This window comes from Schistocerca gregaria, chromosome 8 (genome assembly GCF_023897955.1).
Source record: "Schistocerca gregaria isolate iqSchGreg1 chromosome 8, iqSchGreg1.2, whole genome shotgun sequence".
Lineage (NCBI taxonomy): Eukaryota > Metazoa > Arthropoda > Insecta > Orthoptera > Acrididae > Schistocerca > Schistocerca gregaria.
The window spans coordinates 405,219,218-405,234,991 of NC_064927.1; the positions used below are offsets into that span (position 1 = coordinate 405,219,218).

Consider the following 15,774-nt stretch of genomic DNA (forward strand, 5'->3'; position numbering starts at 1 on the left):
TTAACGACCACTCCAGTAAAATCCTCAACCGGCGTTACTTCTTGCACGTGCAAACCGCAGCGTCTTCTGCATTTGTACAGAACTCTTTCCATTAGGGGTTTCCTTTCCAAAAACGTTTCCTCTGAAAGCTTCTTTGTGTCTCAGGTGCCCCGGGATTTCCCTCAGAATTCTTTTTTCTCCTTTCCTTAGGAAGTTTCTCACGAGACAGGACTCTTAATGCAATGCACAGTAGGCACTGAAGACTTACGTCAATTTCACATCTGAGGCCCTCAATTTCCCTCAAGATCATCATTTACACAGAACACTTGCAATGTGTGTGTGTGTGTGTGTGTGTGTGTGTGTGAGAGAGAGAGAGAGAGAGAGAGAGAGAGACAGACAGAGAGAGAGAGAGAGAGAGAGAGAGAGAGAGATACTCGAATATCATTATAGGCTGGAAGATTCTCCAGTTGCCTTGTCTAACTGGAACACTGTGGCCGAGCGGTTTTAAGCGCTTCAGTGCGGAACCTCGCCGCTGCTACGGTCGCAGGTTCGAATCCTGCCTCGGGCATGGATGTCTGTGAGGTCCTTAGTTTAGTTAGCTTTAAGTAGTTCTAAGTCTAGGGGACTGATGACCTCAGATGTTAAGTCCCATAGTGCTTGGAGCCATTTTGAATGTAACTGGAACGAGTGATATTTGTAGACGGTTGTGGCGAATGTGTGTTGAACGTTTGTGGTTCAGAATGTTTGACAATTAAGTGCCGAAAGAAGTAGACATAAAGTATTTTTAGTTGATGGCACTTTCGTACAGAAATAGCAATGAATGCAGCCGTTCGGCTGTGTTCAATACAGAATCAAGACAGGGAAATGTCTTCTATTCTGAAGAAGCTAAGGGTCTAGCATGCATGTCCGACATAAAATCGATCGCATCTGTTTGACAATACATTAAAAGGTGATCACGTAGAACTTCTCCCCACTTGCAGTGATATCCTCTACCGGAACAAGTGATTTCAGCAGTTAAAAATTTTATCACCCGAGGTTGAAACACCGAAATTACGATCTGTCAAGAACGACGTTAGATGTTTAAGAGCAGCGTTTATAAGAATGGCGAAGAACTCCGCCTCTAGACGACTTTAAACGTTAAAATTCATGGCCCACAGTATCGAGGTTTTCGCTCATAGATAACATTTATACGAATAATGTTTTATTGTTGTTATGTTGGTACAAGTCGTTCCATGAGATAATCCAAGTACCAAGTTCTTAGGCGGAATAGATTTGTCAAACAGGCGTTTTTAAGAAGTCATCTGTGAGTAAGTTACGTATTTGTTTTGAATGGATTACCGTCAACCAAAATTTATTGAACCTGGCGAATGTTTGTACGGTGACTGTTGCTTTATTTTAAATTAGGCGTTTGACATACATCTCTTGAGAATGGTCCATTTGGAGCGCATCCCAAAACTGCAAAAACACACGAAAACATTGCGGAAGTGTACAATATGGTGCAAGATGATCGGGTATTATAGGTGTGCGAAATTGGTAAAATCATAATCATATCAGAAACTAACTAAGAGTATGGTACACTTTGCACGAAAAGTGAACTATACTGCCGGCAACTGCAAACTGGCATGAAGTCTATTGCGTATCTGAATCTGGAAATAGAGTAAATAGGAGTAATACCACCTATTCTGTATGTAAGGGAAGATTACTCTGCACGTTCTCATTCATAAATCACCTTTCAATGTTGGTTGTTTCTGAGAAAATGCAGTAAGGCCTCGTGCAAGAATGAAAAACATTTGAATTCGACAGCTACAGAATTCGGGCCTAGGACAACTACGAGTTTTCAATAGCGATAATGCGGTCGGGAGCCCGCGAGTTTTATGCGACTATGAAATCCATGCGTTCATTAGGACCATAGTCAACGTCATGCAGGATCTCAGCGCCCCACAGGCCTAGCACCTGAAAAAATGGTTCAAATGGCTCTGAGCACTATGGAACTTAACATCTGTGGCCATCACTTCCCTAGAACTTAGAACTACTTAAACCTAACTAACGTAAGGACATCACACACATCCATACCCGAGGCAGGATTCGAACCTGCGACCGTAGGAGTCGCGCGGTTCCGGACTGAGGGCCTGAACCGCTAGACCACCCTAGCACCTGAGAGGGGAGGCATTTTTTCAGTCAGCTATGCAGAATCGTACGGCAACGTCACGTATCTTGGGTCAGGAAACGGGCTTGTTTACAGCAAGACAAGTGCTATGTCGCAGCAGACAAAGGTGCGCAGACAATGGAGGGACCATCGGCATTACTGGACACAGGATGGAACTACGTCGCCTTTTCAGACGAGTTCCCTGTCTACGCAAAGCCTCACGAGGGACATATCCACATGTCGAGGTTCCGAGGAGAACGAATGTTGCAAGACTGCACTCGTCATCATCATGCAGGCCAAAAAAATAAACGATCTCCCATGGTAGTAAACATAGCCAGTAGCAAGGACGTCAGGTTGGTGCATGCATCCCGACTTCAGTCTCCGTGAAGTTAACTTTGAAAAGATAACGCAACAGCGCATGTTTTCAATGATGTGCTGACTTACCTGGATGCAGAAGGTGATCAACAACCGTCCTGGTCAATATGTTCTCCAGACCTTTCACACACTGAAAACACCTGGTCGTGGCTTGCAGAGAGACTGTCCAGCCACTACCATTCACGAGTTCTGATATGGAATGACCTCATCCAAAATCATTTAGACTCTATGCCCAACTGGTCAGAGCCACTGTTGCAGCTATACGTTGGCAGCTCTCTATAACGAAAGCCCACGTACATGTATGTCACACATAAAACACACGTTTCCTCTTTCCCCTCTCTCTGTCCATCTTCCCTCCTCTCTCTTTGTCTACCTCCTCCTCACTCCATTTCCTCCTCTTTCCTCTGCCTGTCCATCTCCTCCTCTCCCTTTCTGTGACACTTTCCATCATCCCTCTTTCCCTATCCCTTTCTCTTCACCCTTCTCTCCCTCCATCTTCTTCTCCCCCTCTCTTTCTGTCCATCTCCTCCTTTGGCTTTCAGAGCCACTGTGCCAGGGTGGGGTAATGTTTAGCGCATCTGCCTACAGAGTAGGAGACCCAGGTACCTTTGGTATGAATTTTCATTCGTCGCTTCAGTCTTCAAATGTACATCAAAGTTTGTTACCTTGGTTGTGCAGGACGCCAATACAATAAATCATACCAACGAGGAATGAGACAATTTATGAGCTATAAAGTTCATTTTTGTATAGATCCGGTTGCAAAAATATTTATAGATGACTTCACATAGCGAATCGTCAAAAAACAAGTATGTGTGTAGCTGAAGTTCGCAATGTACGATAATGTATGGATGAGAGCTTCGGTGACAACCACTACCTGCAATTGCCAGGCCAGTTTATAAACAATCCGTTCTACTAGTCGTTTTATATATCTTAAAATATGGATATGTTATGTGACTAACATACACAATGATGATGGCGTCCTCTTGGGTAAAATATTCCGGAAGTAAATTAGTGCACCATTCGGATCTCCGGGCAGAATTACTCAGGAGGTCCTCGTTATCAGGAGAAACCAAACTGGTGTTCTGCGGATCGGAGCGGGGAATTTCATATCCATTAATCGCCCAGATAGGTTAGAAAATTGAAAAAGGGAAATGGATAGGTCAAAGTTAGACATAGTTGTGATTATTCAGAAGCATGTAGGTTGCAGTACTTACTCGGAGATGAAGAGGCTTGCACAGAATAAAATAGCATGTAGAGCTGCATCAAACCAGTCTTTGGACTGAAGACCTCAACAACAAAACATAATGTGACTACAGAAACTGTTGTATCCACGGACCCAACCAACCAACCAACCAACCAACTCGCGCACGTGCGCCCTGACCGAGACATCGCTGGCCACAGTTCCTGTAGCGGCCGTCGGCGTCTCAGGGTGTTACCGCCGGCGGAAGAGGTCGCGCCATGGCTGAGTTCGGGTCCGCAGCGCACTCTGCCTTTTGCATATAAGGAGGAGCGCTGGCCCCCACATGGTCAGTCTATTGTCGATTGTCTATTGTTAGCCTTTCGTGGAGTTTATAGCGGAGCCATTGCAGTGTGATGTTTACAATTGTATTCGACTAGGCTCAGTACACCGATTACTCTTGGAAATTACTTGGACTTGTATTGCTGGTGCACGTTTCGTCAGAAATAAAGATAAGTTATCTCTTCATTATAGCTGGCGCAATTCTTGTCATTAATTATTTTTCGGCCAACACGGCCAACAGACATAGCAACATCCTGGTCACTACCCACGCTTTATACAATTTGTTGTGGCTGCCCCAAAAATACCGCCGAGGACCTTGGGTTTGGGAGCCGTCACAAAAGAAACTGTATTTTTGTCTGTTCATATGACGGCCGATATCGGACACAATGTTTTACGCCTTTGAAGACAGGACGCGCTATTGAATATCTGATGACAAGCCGTAAAGCATCGAAGGGCATTGCCCTGAGAGCAACGATGAAACATTATCCTACTTCTTGTCTACCAGATTGATCGCAAATTTTTGTACCGTCGTGTGAACTGAAAATGGTTTTGAGTTGAGTGAAGTTTCTATCAGATTCGCTTACTCATTCGGATATATAAAACTTGAAACTCCAAAACAATGTTTTGAAGTTGGAAAGCCAGTTCCAAATTTGAAAAAAAGACGGAAATGAATTCATGTCAAAAACATGTTATAAATTTTTATTATATGCTGCAAACTGGAGATATGTTTTCGAGTCGTCCTATAAAAGGCTAGTGATTTACTTAGACAATTGATCATAATTTTAAGAGAGAAGTCTTTGCTTCATTGTTTCTGATTTGTACATAGAAGATCAGCGTCGTTTAGTGGCGATTTAATGAGAGTTTTAGACGATAGATAGATGTAAAGTTTGCCAATGTCGTCATCCCTACTCTACGTATTCTATTACTTCTTTGAATTTCTCTTTTCATGTTGTAGAAAGCCAAATCTGCATTCTGAAAATGGAAATTAAAATTAACAGACGAGGAAGACTTTTGGTACACAGCAGAGAACATGACAACTGGTAAACAGTGAAACATTGTGGAATGCCCTAGTGGGGTGGGGCGGGGAGGGGGGGGGGGGGGGGTGGGACGTCAAAGGGACCGACTTGGAGCGGCACCATAGAACATTTTAATTTCCATTGCCTATACATTTACAAATAAATTCACAAAACTTTGATAGCATGACCAGAAATGATACAGGATTCACACTCAAAGCAGTGGAAGTTCAAAACCGTAACAATTTTTTTACATGTGAAATTTCATCAATTTTTCACTTGCTATTGGCTATATTTGTTGCTATAGGTTCACTTTTCTTCATAAGTAAGAGAGATTCTTCGATGAATTTTAACCAGCATAGAAACCATACTTGCAGGTGTTCTAAAATCCAGAATTTTCCATCTATTAAAAACTGTGTTAAAAATTTGGGTAATTGACTATAAAATTTGAGGTGTTTCTAAACATGAAGTTGAAAATGTAGCATCTCATTCACTTTTTCGTAAATTAAATAAATTCTAGAGTTTCATTCACTTGGAAGTATGGTTTGTATGCTGTGCTAAATTTATCGAACAACCTCTCTTACTTTTGAAGAAAAGTGTACCTATAGTAACAAACGAAGCTAATAGTAAGCGATAAAATGATGAACTTTCATATGTAAAATATATATGTAAAAGTATACACAAAGGAAATTAAAATGTTCTCTGGTGCCTTTCCTGCTCCAAGAAGGTACCTTTGACGTCCTACCCCCCTTAAATCAGTAGCGAAAGATAAGATCAATAAAGTCGTGCATTGTTATTGTTTGAAGTACCGTCGTGCTTAATCTACAGAGCGCCCGTGAAGCGAAGCACTTTAAAATACAACTATCCATATAAAAGAGTAACTACCAAAATCAACAACAAAATTGTTTCAAAATATAATTAAAAGATGCAACATATTTAAATTATGACTTGGAAAACACATTTGCGTACTTAAACCTTGCAGAGTCGTACAGCAACACTCCGATTTCCGTTTTCAAAATCCTGAAATGAGGATGACGGTTAATTATAACTTACGTAAATCTGTTACACGTTTTAAGTACAGGTTAATACCCAGCAGGCATTACGCAAACGTTTGATGTTGACACACAACCATTTCATCTTTCAGGAACACGTTCTACAACTTCACAACACTAAAAGATCTCGACTCGAGGCTACAAGAGATTAGCATGTGAAAAATAAATAAATAAATAAACTTATAAACATCTGAACTTGCACTGCATAAGTCCCACACAAGTTATACTGCGTAGATCAACAATAATTTAAGAGTCTTTTCCTTTATAGGATGCTCTTGAACTCCGTAACAGTTCCCTCAAAGGATAAAGCAGAATAACTTTATTCAATAATTTAACAAATTACGCGGCTGTTTGATGTTAAGTTACAGTTATCATTCAAAGTGTTCTGAAATTTGGACCTGAGCTCTTCACCACATGATGCACCATTGCATTCAAAGACAAAGACGCTGTTTATCGAAATGGCGTTTGATGTATCTTTTCCGCGAAGTCTTATGAGGAAATTGTCTGGCAAAATATGAAAATGGTGGGCGTGCTTTTACATCTTGATCAGTTACAGTATGGTATATCTGCTTGGAAATAGCTGGACGCTGGAAGTACGCAAGGTGAATAAAATGGCGAGGCATTCCAAAATTAGTCTGTGTCTGAGCATAATGCATAAGCTACGCTGTATTCAGTCACGACACTCACAGACAGTGTTGGTGGTTTTATAAGAAATTAACGATACTTTCTATGGCAAACTGGCCAATTTGAGTCTACTTCTCAGGTATTTAAAAATACGGTAACTCAGTGAACAACTTCACACGAATTTCAACGTTACAAAATTGTAGTGAAATGTAAGAGGATCAGTGCTTGATGCAAGGCCTGGCAGTTGCCGCTCAACATAAGCAAATGTAACACATTGCGAATGATTTCACGATTTCCGAGCAAACCGTTCAAGTAGGCACATTTGTTAACTATGTGGCTGTTTGTGTACGGAGTGATTTAAAGTGGAGCGAAGATATGAAACTAATTTTGAGGATGGCACACACAACACTGAGTTTTTTGGGAGAATCGTCACTAAACGTAGTCCAAAAGTCCACCCACGGAGGAGGTGACTTAGAGAAGCCTTGACCGGCCCATATTTGAGTATTGCTTGTCGGTCTGTGCCAATACGAGGAAGAATTGATAAAGTAAATAGAGAACATTGATAAAGAGCACTGAGTTTCTTCACAGATTCGTTTAGTTAACACGAAATCGTCACAGAGATGTTCATCCAGCTCTGGTGCCAGACGCCACAAAAGAGTTGTTGAGTATTACCGAGTGGTTTCTTAAAAAATGGTTCAAAGTTACATTCAAAATGGCTCCAAGCACTATGGGACTCAACATCTGAGGTCATTAGACCCCTAGAACTTAGGACTACTTAAACCTAACCAACCTAAGGACATCAAACAGATCCATGCCCGAGGCAGGATTCGAATCTGCGACCGTAGCAGTCGCTCGGTTCCGGACTGAAGCTCCTAGAACCACTCGGCCACCGCGGCCGGCGAGTGGTTTGTTGCTAAGTTTTTGAGACTGTACATTTCTAGACAGATAAACCAATAAAGGCTTTCTCAGGAGAAACGGTCAGTATTCAGGAAAATGATGAAAAAGCCCATTTGAAACGAAAAAACTTCATTTGGTCATATATCCTATTCAGAACGGTTTCGGAGAAAAACAGATGTACATTACATTTGTCTTCGGGCCAGTGGCGCGCATGTCTATGTCTTACCCCCTTCCCCCTCCCAAACCTCTTTGACGCTTCATTCTAACCCAACCTATCTCTTTGCAAATGTCATTCTGCAAAAAAATCGCTTGCATCCATTCATGTCCATTGTACATTCCGACGGACTTGGGCAATTCCAGCTGGACAATGCGACACCTCACACGTCCAGAATTGCTAAAGACTAGCTTCAGGAGCACTCTTATGGGTTGAAATACTTCCGAAGACGACCAAACATCCCAGACATGAACATTTTTGAGCATATCTGGGCTGCGCTGCAACATGCTGTTCGGGAGAGATCTCCACCCCCTTGTGCTCTTACGGATTTATGGTGTCAGTCCCCTCCAGCACAACTTCAGACATTAGTCGAGTCCATGCTACGTCATATTGCGGCTTTTCTGCGTGCTTGCAGGGGCCCTACATGATATTAGGCAGGTGTACCAGTTTGTTTCACTCTTCCGTGTAGAGGTAGATGTACACACTATCTTTCTCCCTTAGGTTAATACACGACAGCGGTGGAAGGAACGGCAACCTACAACACAGTTAAAATCCACGCTTGCCAAAATACGAACTAGAGTGAACCCCACGACCAGGGACAACGAAATGGAGGAGGAGGAAACGTAAGACTGAGTTCGACAGCCTTGGATATTCCTGTCCCCAGATGTCGATGCTGGGTAAGCCTTTGGCAGAAGACAGTGGCCACTCACAGTGCACGGTGAGCGCCGCCCTGGCGGAGATCCTGCCGGCGGGGCTCTCGACGTCGCAGATGTAGACGCCCTCGTCGTCGGCGGCGACGCCGTCGATGCGCAGCGACTTGTCGTCCGCGATGCGCGCGCGGCCCACCGGCATCCGGCCGTCGTCACGACGCCACAGCACAGTGGGCGCCGGGACGCCGCCCACGCGGCACTCGAACTGCACGGCGCCGCCCTCCAACACCGTCGCGTCTTCCGGCTCCTTGCTGAAGAACGGCTTCACTGCAACACCAACAATTTTCGCGCTGCAAACAAATGTAGGAGTAGTACTCCATTACGGTTACCTAACGTAACTAATATAGCCTTGAATGAACAGAAACGAAACGATCCAGATCGAAATATCATTCAAAAATAACCGTCTCCCTGGGAGCTTAGTTCAAACATCTTATTCATTATGGAATCCCACGATTTTCCACTAATTATTGTCTGCCACTCTACAAAGTGCAGACTTAACATTGACCGAGAGCAAGAGGAAGTACTGTGATTTTAGCAAATTGCTCTGAGCACTACGGAACTTAACATCTGAGGTCATCGGTCCCCTAGAACTTAGAAAGATTTAAATCTAACTAACCTAAGGACACCACACGAATCCATGCCCGAGACAGGATTCGAATCTGCGACAGTACGGGTCACGTGGTTCTAGACAAGCACCTAGAACCGCTCGGCCACACCGGCCGGCGATTTTAGCAGTCACTATTCTGTACATCTAGGAACTGACAACGTTATCCAGACGGATGTACTTATTTATTTATCTGATTTGATTCATTATAGATGGTTTTTGAAGCCTGCGACTGTATATACAATAGGTTTGTTTATAAATAAATAAATCTTATGCTACCAGTCACGATTTTTTCTTTATTTCACTATTCGCACGACGCGTTTCGAGAAATAATTCCCATTTTCTAGTACGTTTTTTGGTGTGTATGGCTTAATACACACCAAAAAACGCACTTGAAAATGGAATTATTTCTCGAGACGCGTCGTGCGAATAGTAAAATAAAGCAAAAATCGTGACTGTTGGCAGAAGATTTATTTATTTATAAATAAACTTATTTATTTATTTACGACTGTGCCACTCTCAAGCAACATCTGTAATAACAGTGTCAAACGAACAATATTTGAATATACACGGATCGGCTAGAATATCATGACCTCCTACGTAATAGCAGATATGTTCACCATTGAAACTGATAACAGCGGCGACTACTTGGTAGTTCGGTGGAGAGAGTTGGCACCACATGTGCTCACCCAAGTCACCTAACTCTCCCGCACGGTGGGGGGGGGGGGGGGGGGCAGAGAGGTGGCCATCTTCAGTCGCATACTAAATTTGTTCGATCGCGTTCAGATGTGGGGAGTTGGAGAGCCAGCACATCCAATCGAATTCGCCATTGTATTCCTCGAACCATCCCATCACTCTCCTGGCATTGTGAAATGGCGCAATATCTTCTTGAATCGCCATGAACGGGAGGCGTGGAGTGCAGCTAGTGTCCGACACTCCGTGATCGTCATGGTGCCTCGCACGAGCCCCACAAGACCAAAGGAAGCCGGTGTGAATATTCCCCAGAGCATAACGGAGCCGTTGTCAGCTGTCCCGCAAAACAGATGTCAAAGGAGCTCCCCTAGAAGACGACGGATTCGCGCCCTCCCAACGGCGTGATGAAGAAGGTATCAGGAGTCGTCAGCCCATGAAACGCTCTGCCACTGCATCAACGTCCAGTCTTAGCTGTTGATGTCGTCGTGTTAACATTGGCACATGCAAGGGTCGTCGTCTGCAGAGGTCATTCGTTAGGAGTGTTCGGGGCACATTGTGTTCAGACACACTTTTACTCCGCCTAACATTAAAGTCTGATGTTAGTTCCGCCACGGTTCGCCACCTATCCTGTTTTACCAAAATGCTCAGCCCACGACATCAGACATTTGTTATGAAGGGTGGCCGCACAACCCCACGACGTTTGGACGTGGTTTCACCTTCGTTTCGCCACTTCAAGACACTCAGCGCAACACTCATCGAACACCGGACAAGTTGTCCAGTTTCCGAAACGCTCGTGTCGAGCCTCCGGGCCATCACAATCTGCCCTCGGTCAAATTCAGATTGATCGCACGACTTCCCCATTCTAGACAAGTACAGCACGCTCGCTGATACTACATGCACCTTGAGGATGTCTGACTGCCAGTGGTTCCTCACCAGCTGACGCTGCTATCGCCTGAACGAGAATATATAGATATAAGGTCGGTGATGATAATGTTCTGGCTGATCAGTGTAAATCAGACTTGTAACGAACATTAAATCCGGCCACAAGCCAAAAACCGAATATTCTGCTGACTTTCTAGCCGATTATATTAGGCAAAAGTATTCGGCCTGTGCGTGGCGGGAAAACTTGTGTCGACGTGTTTTTTTCTCGCACCTTTCTAATGCGCAACAAATTACGGATCAAGGTCTGCCTCTGTAGCACAGTGGCAGCGATACCGACTATCACCCAGGGGCCGGGCTCGAGTCCCAGCAGGGCACTGGGTGTTTTCTGTCCATCATCACTGACTCGCAAGTTGCCGAAGTGGCGTCAACTAAAAGGCACTTTCAATACGGCGGCCGAACTCCCCCGAGTGGGGCCTGCGGCCAACAACGCCATACGATCATTTCATTTACGGATCAAGATACAGACGTAACTAATCTTTCGATACCAAAAAAGCAACTGAGTTTAGAACAATGTGCTGAAATAAGCAAACAATGCGACATTAATGATCCCAAGGCTAAAAAACACCATCTATTAATGGAAATGATAGCTCTTAACAATGAGGCAGTAAATACAGTAGCTCTGCCGCCCTTACTTTTCAGACAAAATAATTCCCTATATCATAAGGTCGTTGAGATAATTAAAAGATTAATTTCAATGAGTGATTGTATTTCCGTAACATGCGACATGTGGGCGTGCTTGCCTAATCAAAACAGTCATTAAGTTTTACTACGCATTTTATTGCTCGTGAATTCAGTGTCAAAAATATAGTATGTAGCATTGAGCATTTTGAACGACAACACACAGCAGAAAACATAGCGATCGCTTTATAACAAATTTCGAGTTTATGGGATATCCAACTGGCAAAAATTCATGTCGTTATTCATGATATTGGTCGAAACATAGAAATAGCTATCAGTAATGCATACTTGGCCTCAGTGTGTTGTTTCATTCATGCTCTCCAATTAATTGTTGACGATTGTCTGGAGGCTCAGTCAAATGTGAGTCAAAAGATAGCAAGAGGTAGTAAGGTCGGAACTCATTTTAATCGTTCTGATACTGCATTCTACCCGAAAAGACATTCTTCTCCTCCAGCATGAATTGGTGTACGATGTCAGTACGCGATGGAATTCCACCTATTATATTCTTGCAATTCTAACGGAACAAAAACGGGCCATTCCGCTCTGTCTCAAGGATTGTGATATTGCCAATCTGACTGCTTCACGGTGGGAGATTTCAGAGAAACGTACGCAATTATTGCAACCATTTGAGAAAATAGCAAAAATTACAAGTTCCGGATAAGCTTGCATTTCTGAAATCACTCCGTATGTTGTTACACTAATGCGATATTGCGATAAAACGAGCACGGCTGAGCTAATGCGCACATTAAGCCAGGTGAGGCTTGTCACACAACAAGTGTCGTACGAACGGTTTGAAGACATCACAAGTAAAAATTATTTAGCAGCTACCGCTTTAGACCCACGCTTGAAAATAAATGTTTTCGCCAGTCACCTGCAAAGAGGAAAAGTAAAGCAGTATCTTTTGATCGGTAGCCTAAAGATTAACAGTGAAACAAGCAGCGACGATAGCGTGAATTATTCCCTATTCGGGCCAAAAGGGTGAGAACCGGGAGGCAGAGCCTACGTCAGACTATTCACTCATCTTTTATTGGCTGCTCCGAAGACATGGTTGCATAAAAAACACAACTCATGCAGGGAAATAGAAAGAAAAACATAATTGTAACTGAAATACACGTTCATTTGAGTATTAAGGACATGTCATGTCATAACAATCCATACACATCGCAAGCGTGTTTGGTAAATCTTGCAGAAAAATATTTGTCGGCGCCAGGAAGTAGTATTTATTCAGAGCGTCTCTTCACTGAAGCTGGGAATGTCTACGAGAAGAAAAGGTGTAAACTACTGCCTAAAAATGCAGGAAAATTAGTTTTTCTGCACCATAATCATCCATTTAGAATTTTAATTACGGGAATTCAAGTGCATATTTTATTTTGTGTTTTAAAAACTGTTCCCGCAGAATACATAAATTTAATTTATTTGATCCCTAGTATTTTGTTAATTTTTATAATACGGAAGTTGATTATTAATTTAAAATGAATCATTTTACCAGTTATATGACTACAACAAAAGTTCTTACGTAAGTGTTTGGTATTCGGCCGAGTAGTACCTAGATACTCGGTATGCGCCCACATAGGATAAAAGTAGCCGAATAACCCAGAACAATATCGAATAATAGCCGAAAACACGTTGTAAATCTAATGTAAATATTTTTGTGAGTATTTTGTAGTTGTATTTCATGGCTTGTTGTGCACTCTGCATTCAATCACTTGAGCTTATAACTTTTAATCGCTGAATCACAAAGGTGGCATCCATATTCACGGTAATAATAGTTATATAAAAAGATGTAGTATGCATATAGTATTGAAATATGCTTGCAGTTTAGGTGTCAAATTCATCGACTTTAAATATATTAAGTGAAGAACTATCAACGGTTCGGTACTAAAAATTTCTGAATAGTTTTTGTCAAATTTGGTTTTGGTACTTACACATTTTCAAAATGGTTCAAAAGGCTCTGAGCACTATGGGACTTAACTGCTGTCGTCATCAGTCCCCTAGAACTTATAACCTCTTAAACCTAACACACCTAAGGACAATCACACACATACATGCCCGAACCTGCCACCGTAGCTATCGTGCGGTTCCAGACTGTAGCGCCTAGAACCCCTCGGCCACTCCAGCCAGCCTTACACATTTTCAAACTCACCGCATCAGTTACTACAAAAGGCAGTTTCAAAACCCTTCCCACTTTTGGATGAATTGCAGCAGACGCCCAAGCATTTAAAGATTTGTTTTTCTACGCTTTCAGTGAATTAATCCAACTGGAAAATTATGAGTTTCAAACTGGTTGACACTGTGAGTTGATGATTTGCTTAATCTATCACAAACATTACGTAGAACTTTGTCTTCAAGTACCAATCCAAACTGTGTTGTTTTAATTTACGTATTCAGAAATTAAACTAGCAATTCCGTTTCATTAACAAACAGCCCACTTGTGAAACGTACTTAAATCTGACTGGCGCCTCGGATAACTGAAGACGCAGGGTTAAGTTCTCGGAATTTATGTGACGAATAGGAGTGTGCGGCTGGTCCCGACGGAGGTTCGAGTCCTCCCTCGGCCATGGCTGTGTGTGTTTGTCCTTAGGATAATTTAGGTTAAGTAGTGTGTAAGCTTAGGGACTGATGACCTTAGCAGTTAAGTCCCATAACATTTAACACTCATTTGAACATTTTGAACGAATAGGAACAATAACTGTCCGAGTTTCTCCAGAAGAAAACTAAGAATTTGACGGAAATAAAGAACCACCTGGCACTGTTCTAAGTCAGGAGATTATGCTAGGATTAGAATACATAGAAAAATTATACAGTAATTTAGACCGGATGCATGTAGGGTCTCTTATTTAGAAGGCTCTGTTTGCGCTCATGGTTACGCTATTGTTAAAGCCTTTAGTGTGTCACATTTTTCCTCAAGTTCTATTAAGTAAAGCAATATTTGTTTCTGCAGTTCTGGCGTTCAGAGTTTCAAGATGACAAAATACCATTTTGCTACAACAAATAGACAACGTCACAACCAAGTGGCTCGTTCATCTTATTATTGTCGCAAGCCACCAGCCGCCTTAATGCCATTCACTGTTTTAACAACACTCTTAATGTATCAAAAAGGGCATAATATGATATACTGCAAAATGTATCCGGAATTTTTATGACTGTGGCTATAATTACATGACTTTCGCTTTTCGTTTTAATATGAATAGCTACACACACATCAAAACATCAACCGTACCGCGATCTTGAGAAAGGGCGTTGATGAACACGCTGTTTTGCGCCCTACAATTTTAAATATATCCATCTATCACATACACTACCATGTAATGGATAATGTGTACATTAGAGCTACAGTTGGTCATTCTCTGACTGGATTTTCGTTACAAAGCATCTCCTCAGATCGCGTTTTTTATTATCTTCAGATGTTAGCTGAAGTGATGAGACAAGACAACCTTTGCTTTAGAAGACAGCATATCAGTCCTTTTGTCTACGAGAAAAGCTAACTGAGAGAGCATATTATTTTATACTGTAGCTCGAAAGTCTGAAGGCTGGTTATATGCAGGCCTGTATGCTAGTCAAGCCTCCCAAAACCTCTTATGTGATTTAGTGCTCCAGTTAATCGACTTCACACATAATTTCGTTTCATATTTCGAAAGCTCCTGTAACCTTGCATTATATTCTCGGACTTCTTACCTCCATCGTCTTTGTCAGGAGCAACTAACAGTCCAAACTGCAGCTGTTGTGGCCTAATATAACCCGAGAAGACTTCTCATTGATCGGCAATTACGTCATGCTGTCGCAGATAGTGTCAACGTCTGCGCTGGTGGTGCCACCGCACCCGCCGTAACGTAAACATTGCGACGAATATCACTGACTCTTCTTTGCATGGAGGTCGTTTTTCGGTGCCCTGCTAAGATTATATCCGCTGTCCTTCATAGTCTTCTTTCTAAAGCCTCTTTAATTACCGAGTCCCAGTGGGGGCCTGGGACAGAGCTTTAATTCATCAAACAGTGTTGTATGTTTGGGAGTCTGTGCTCTGCCACTGCAGATTTCTCCAGTTCTGAATTTTTAATATGCCGTTGATCTTCTGCACAGCGGTAGGAAACGATGTAATTGCTTCCACTCTCACAAGGGATGTTACAAATCCCAGAAATCCTGAGGCCGAGACTGTTCTCAGCAGAGCGTAACCTATTTCATCTTCTTAGGAGGTCGGAAGATGGACCAGATACCTCGTCTTCCCAGGACTCCGCCTATTTTTCTGGGCGTAGCGCCGCAGAAGGGAAGGAACGGGTTGGGTTGTTGTGGGAGAGGAGACCAGACAGCGAGGTCATCGGTCGCATCCAATT

The 15,774-nt window shown here is 42.7% G+C and overlaps 1 protein-coding gene across 2 annotated transcripts in view; it reads right to left on the minus strand.

The window, feature by feature from the left end:
• Positions 1–15,774, minus strand: part of LOC126284766 (roundabout homolog 2-like) — a 273,663-nt gene that overhangs the window by 98,602 nt on the left and 159,287 nt on the right. For both annotated transcript variants that reach the window (XM_049983926.1, XM_049983927.1), the window contains exon 5: positions 8,530–8,796. In XM_049983926.1, the coding sequence (XP_049839883.1) occupies positions 8,530–8,796 (267 nt within the window). The remainder of the gene's footprint in view (positions 1–8,529; positions 8,797–15,774) is intronic.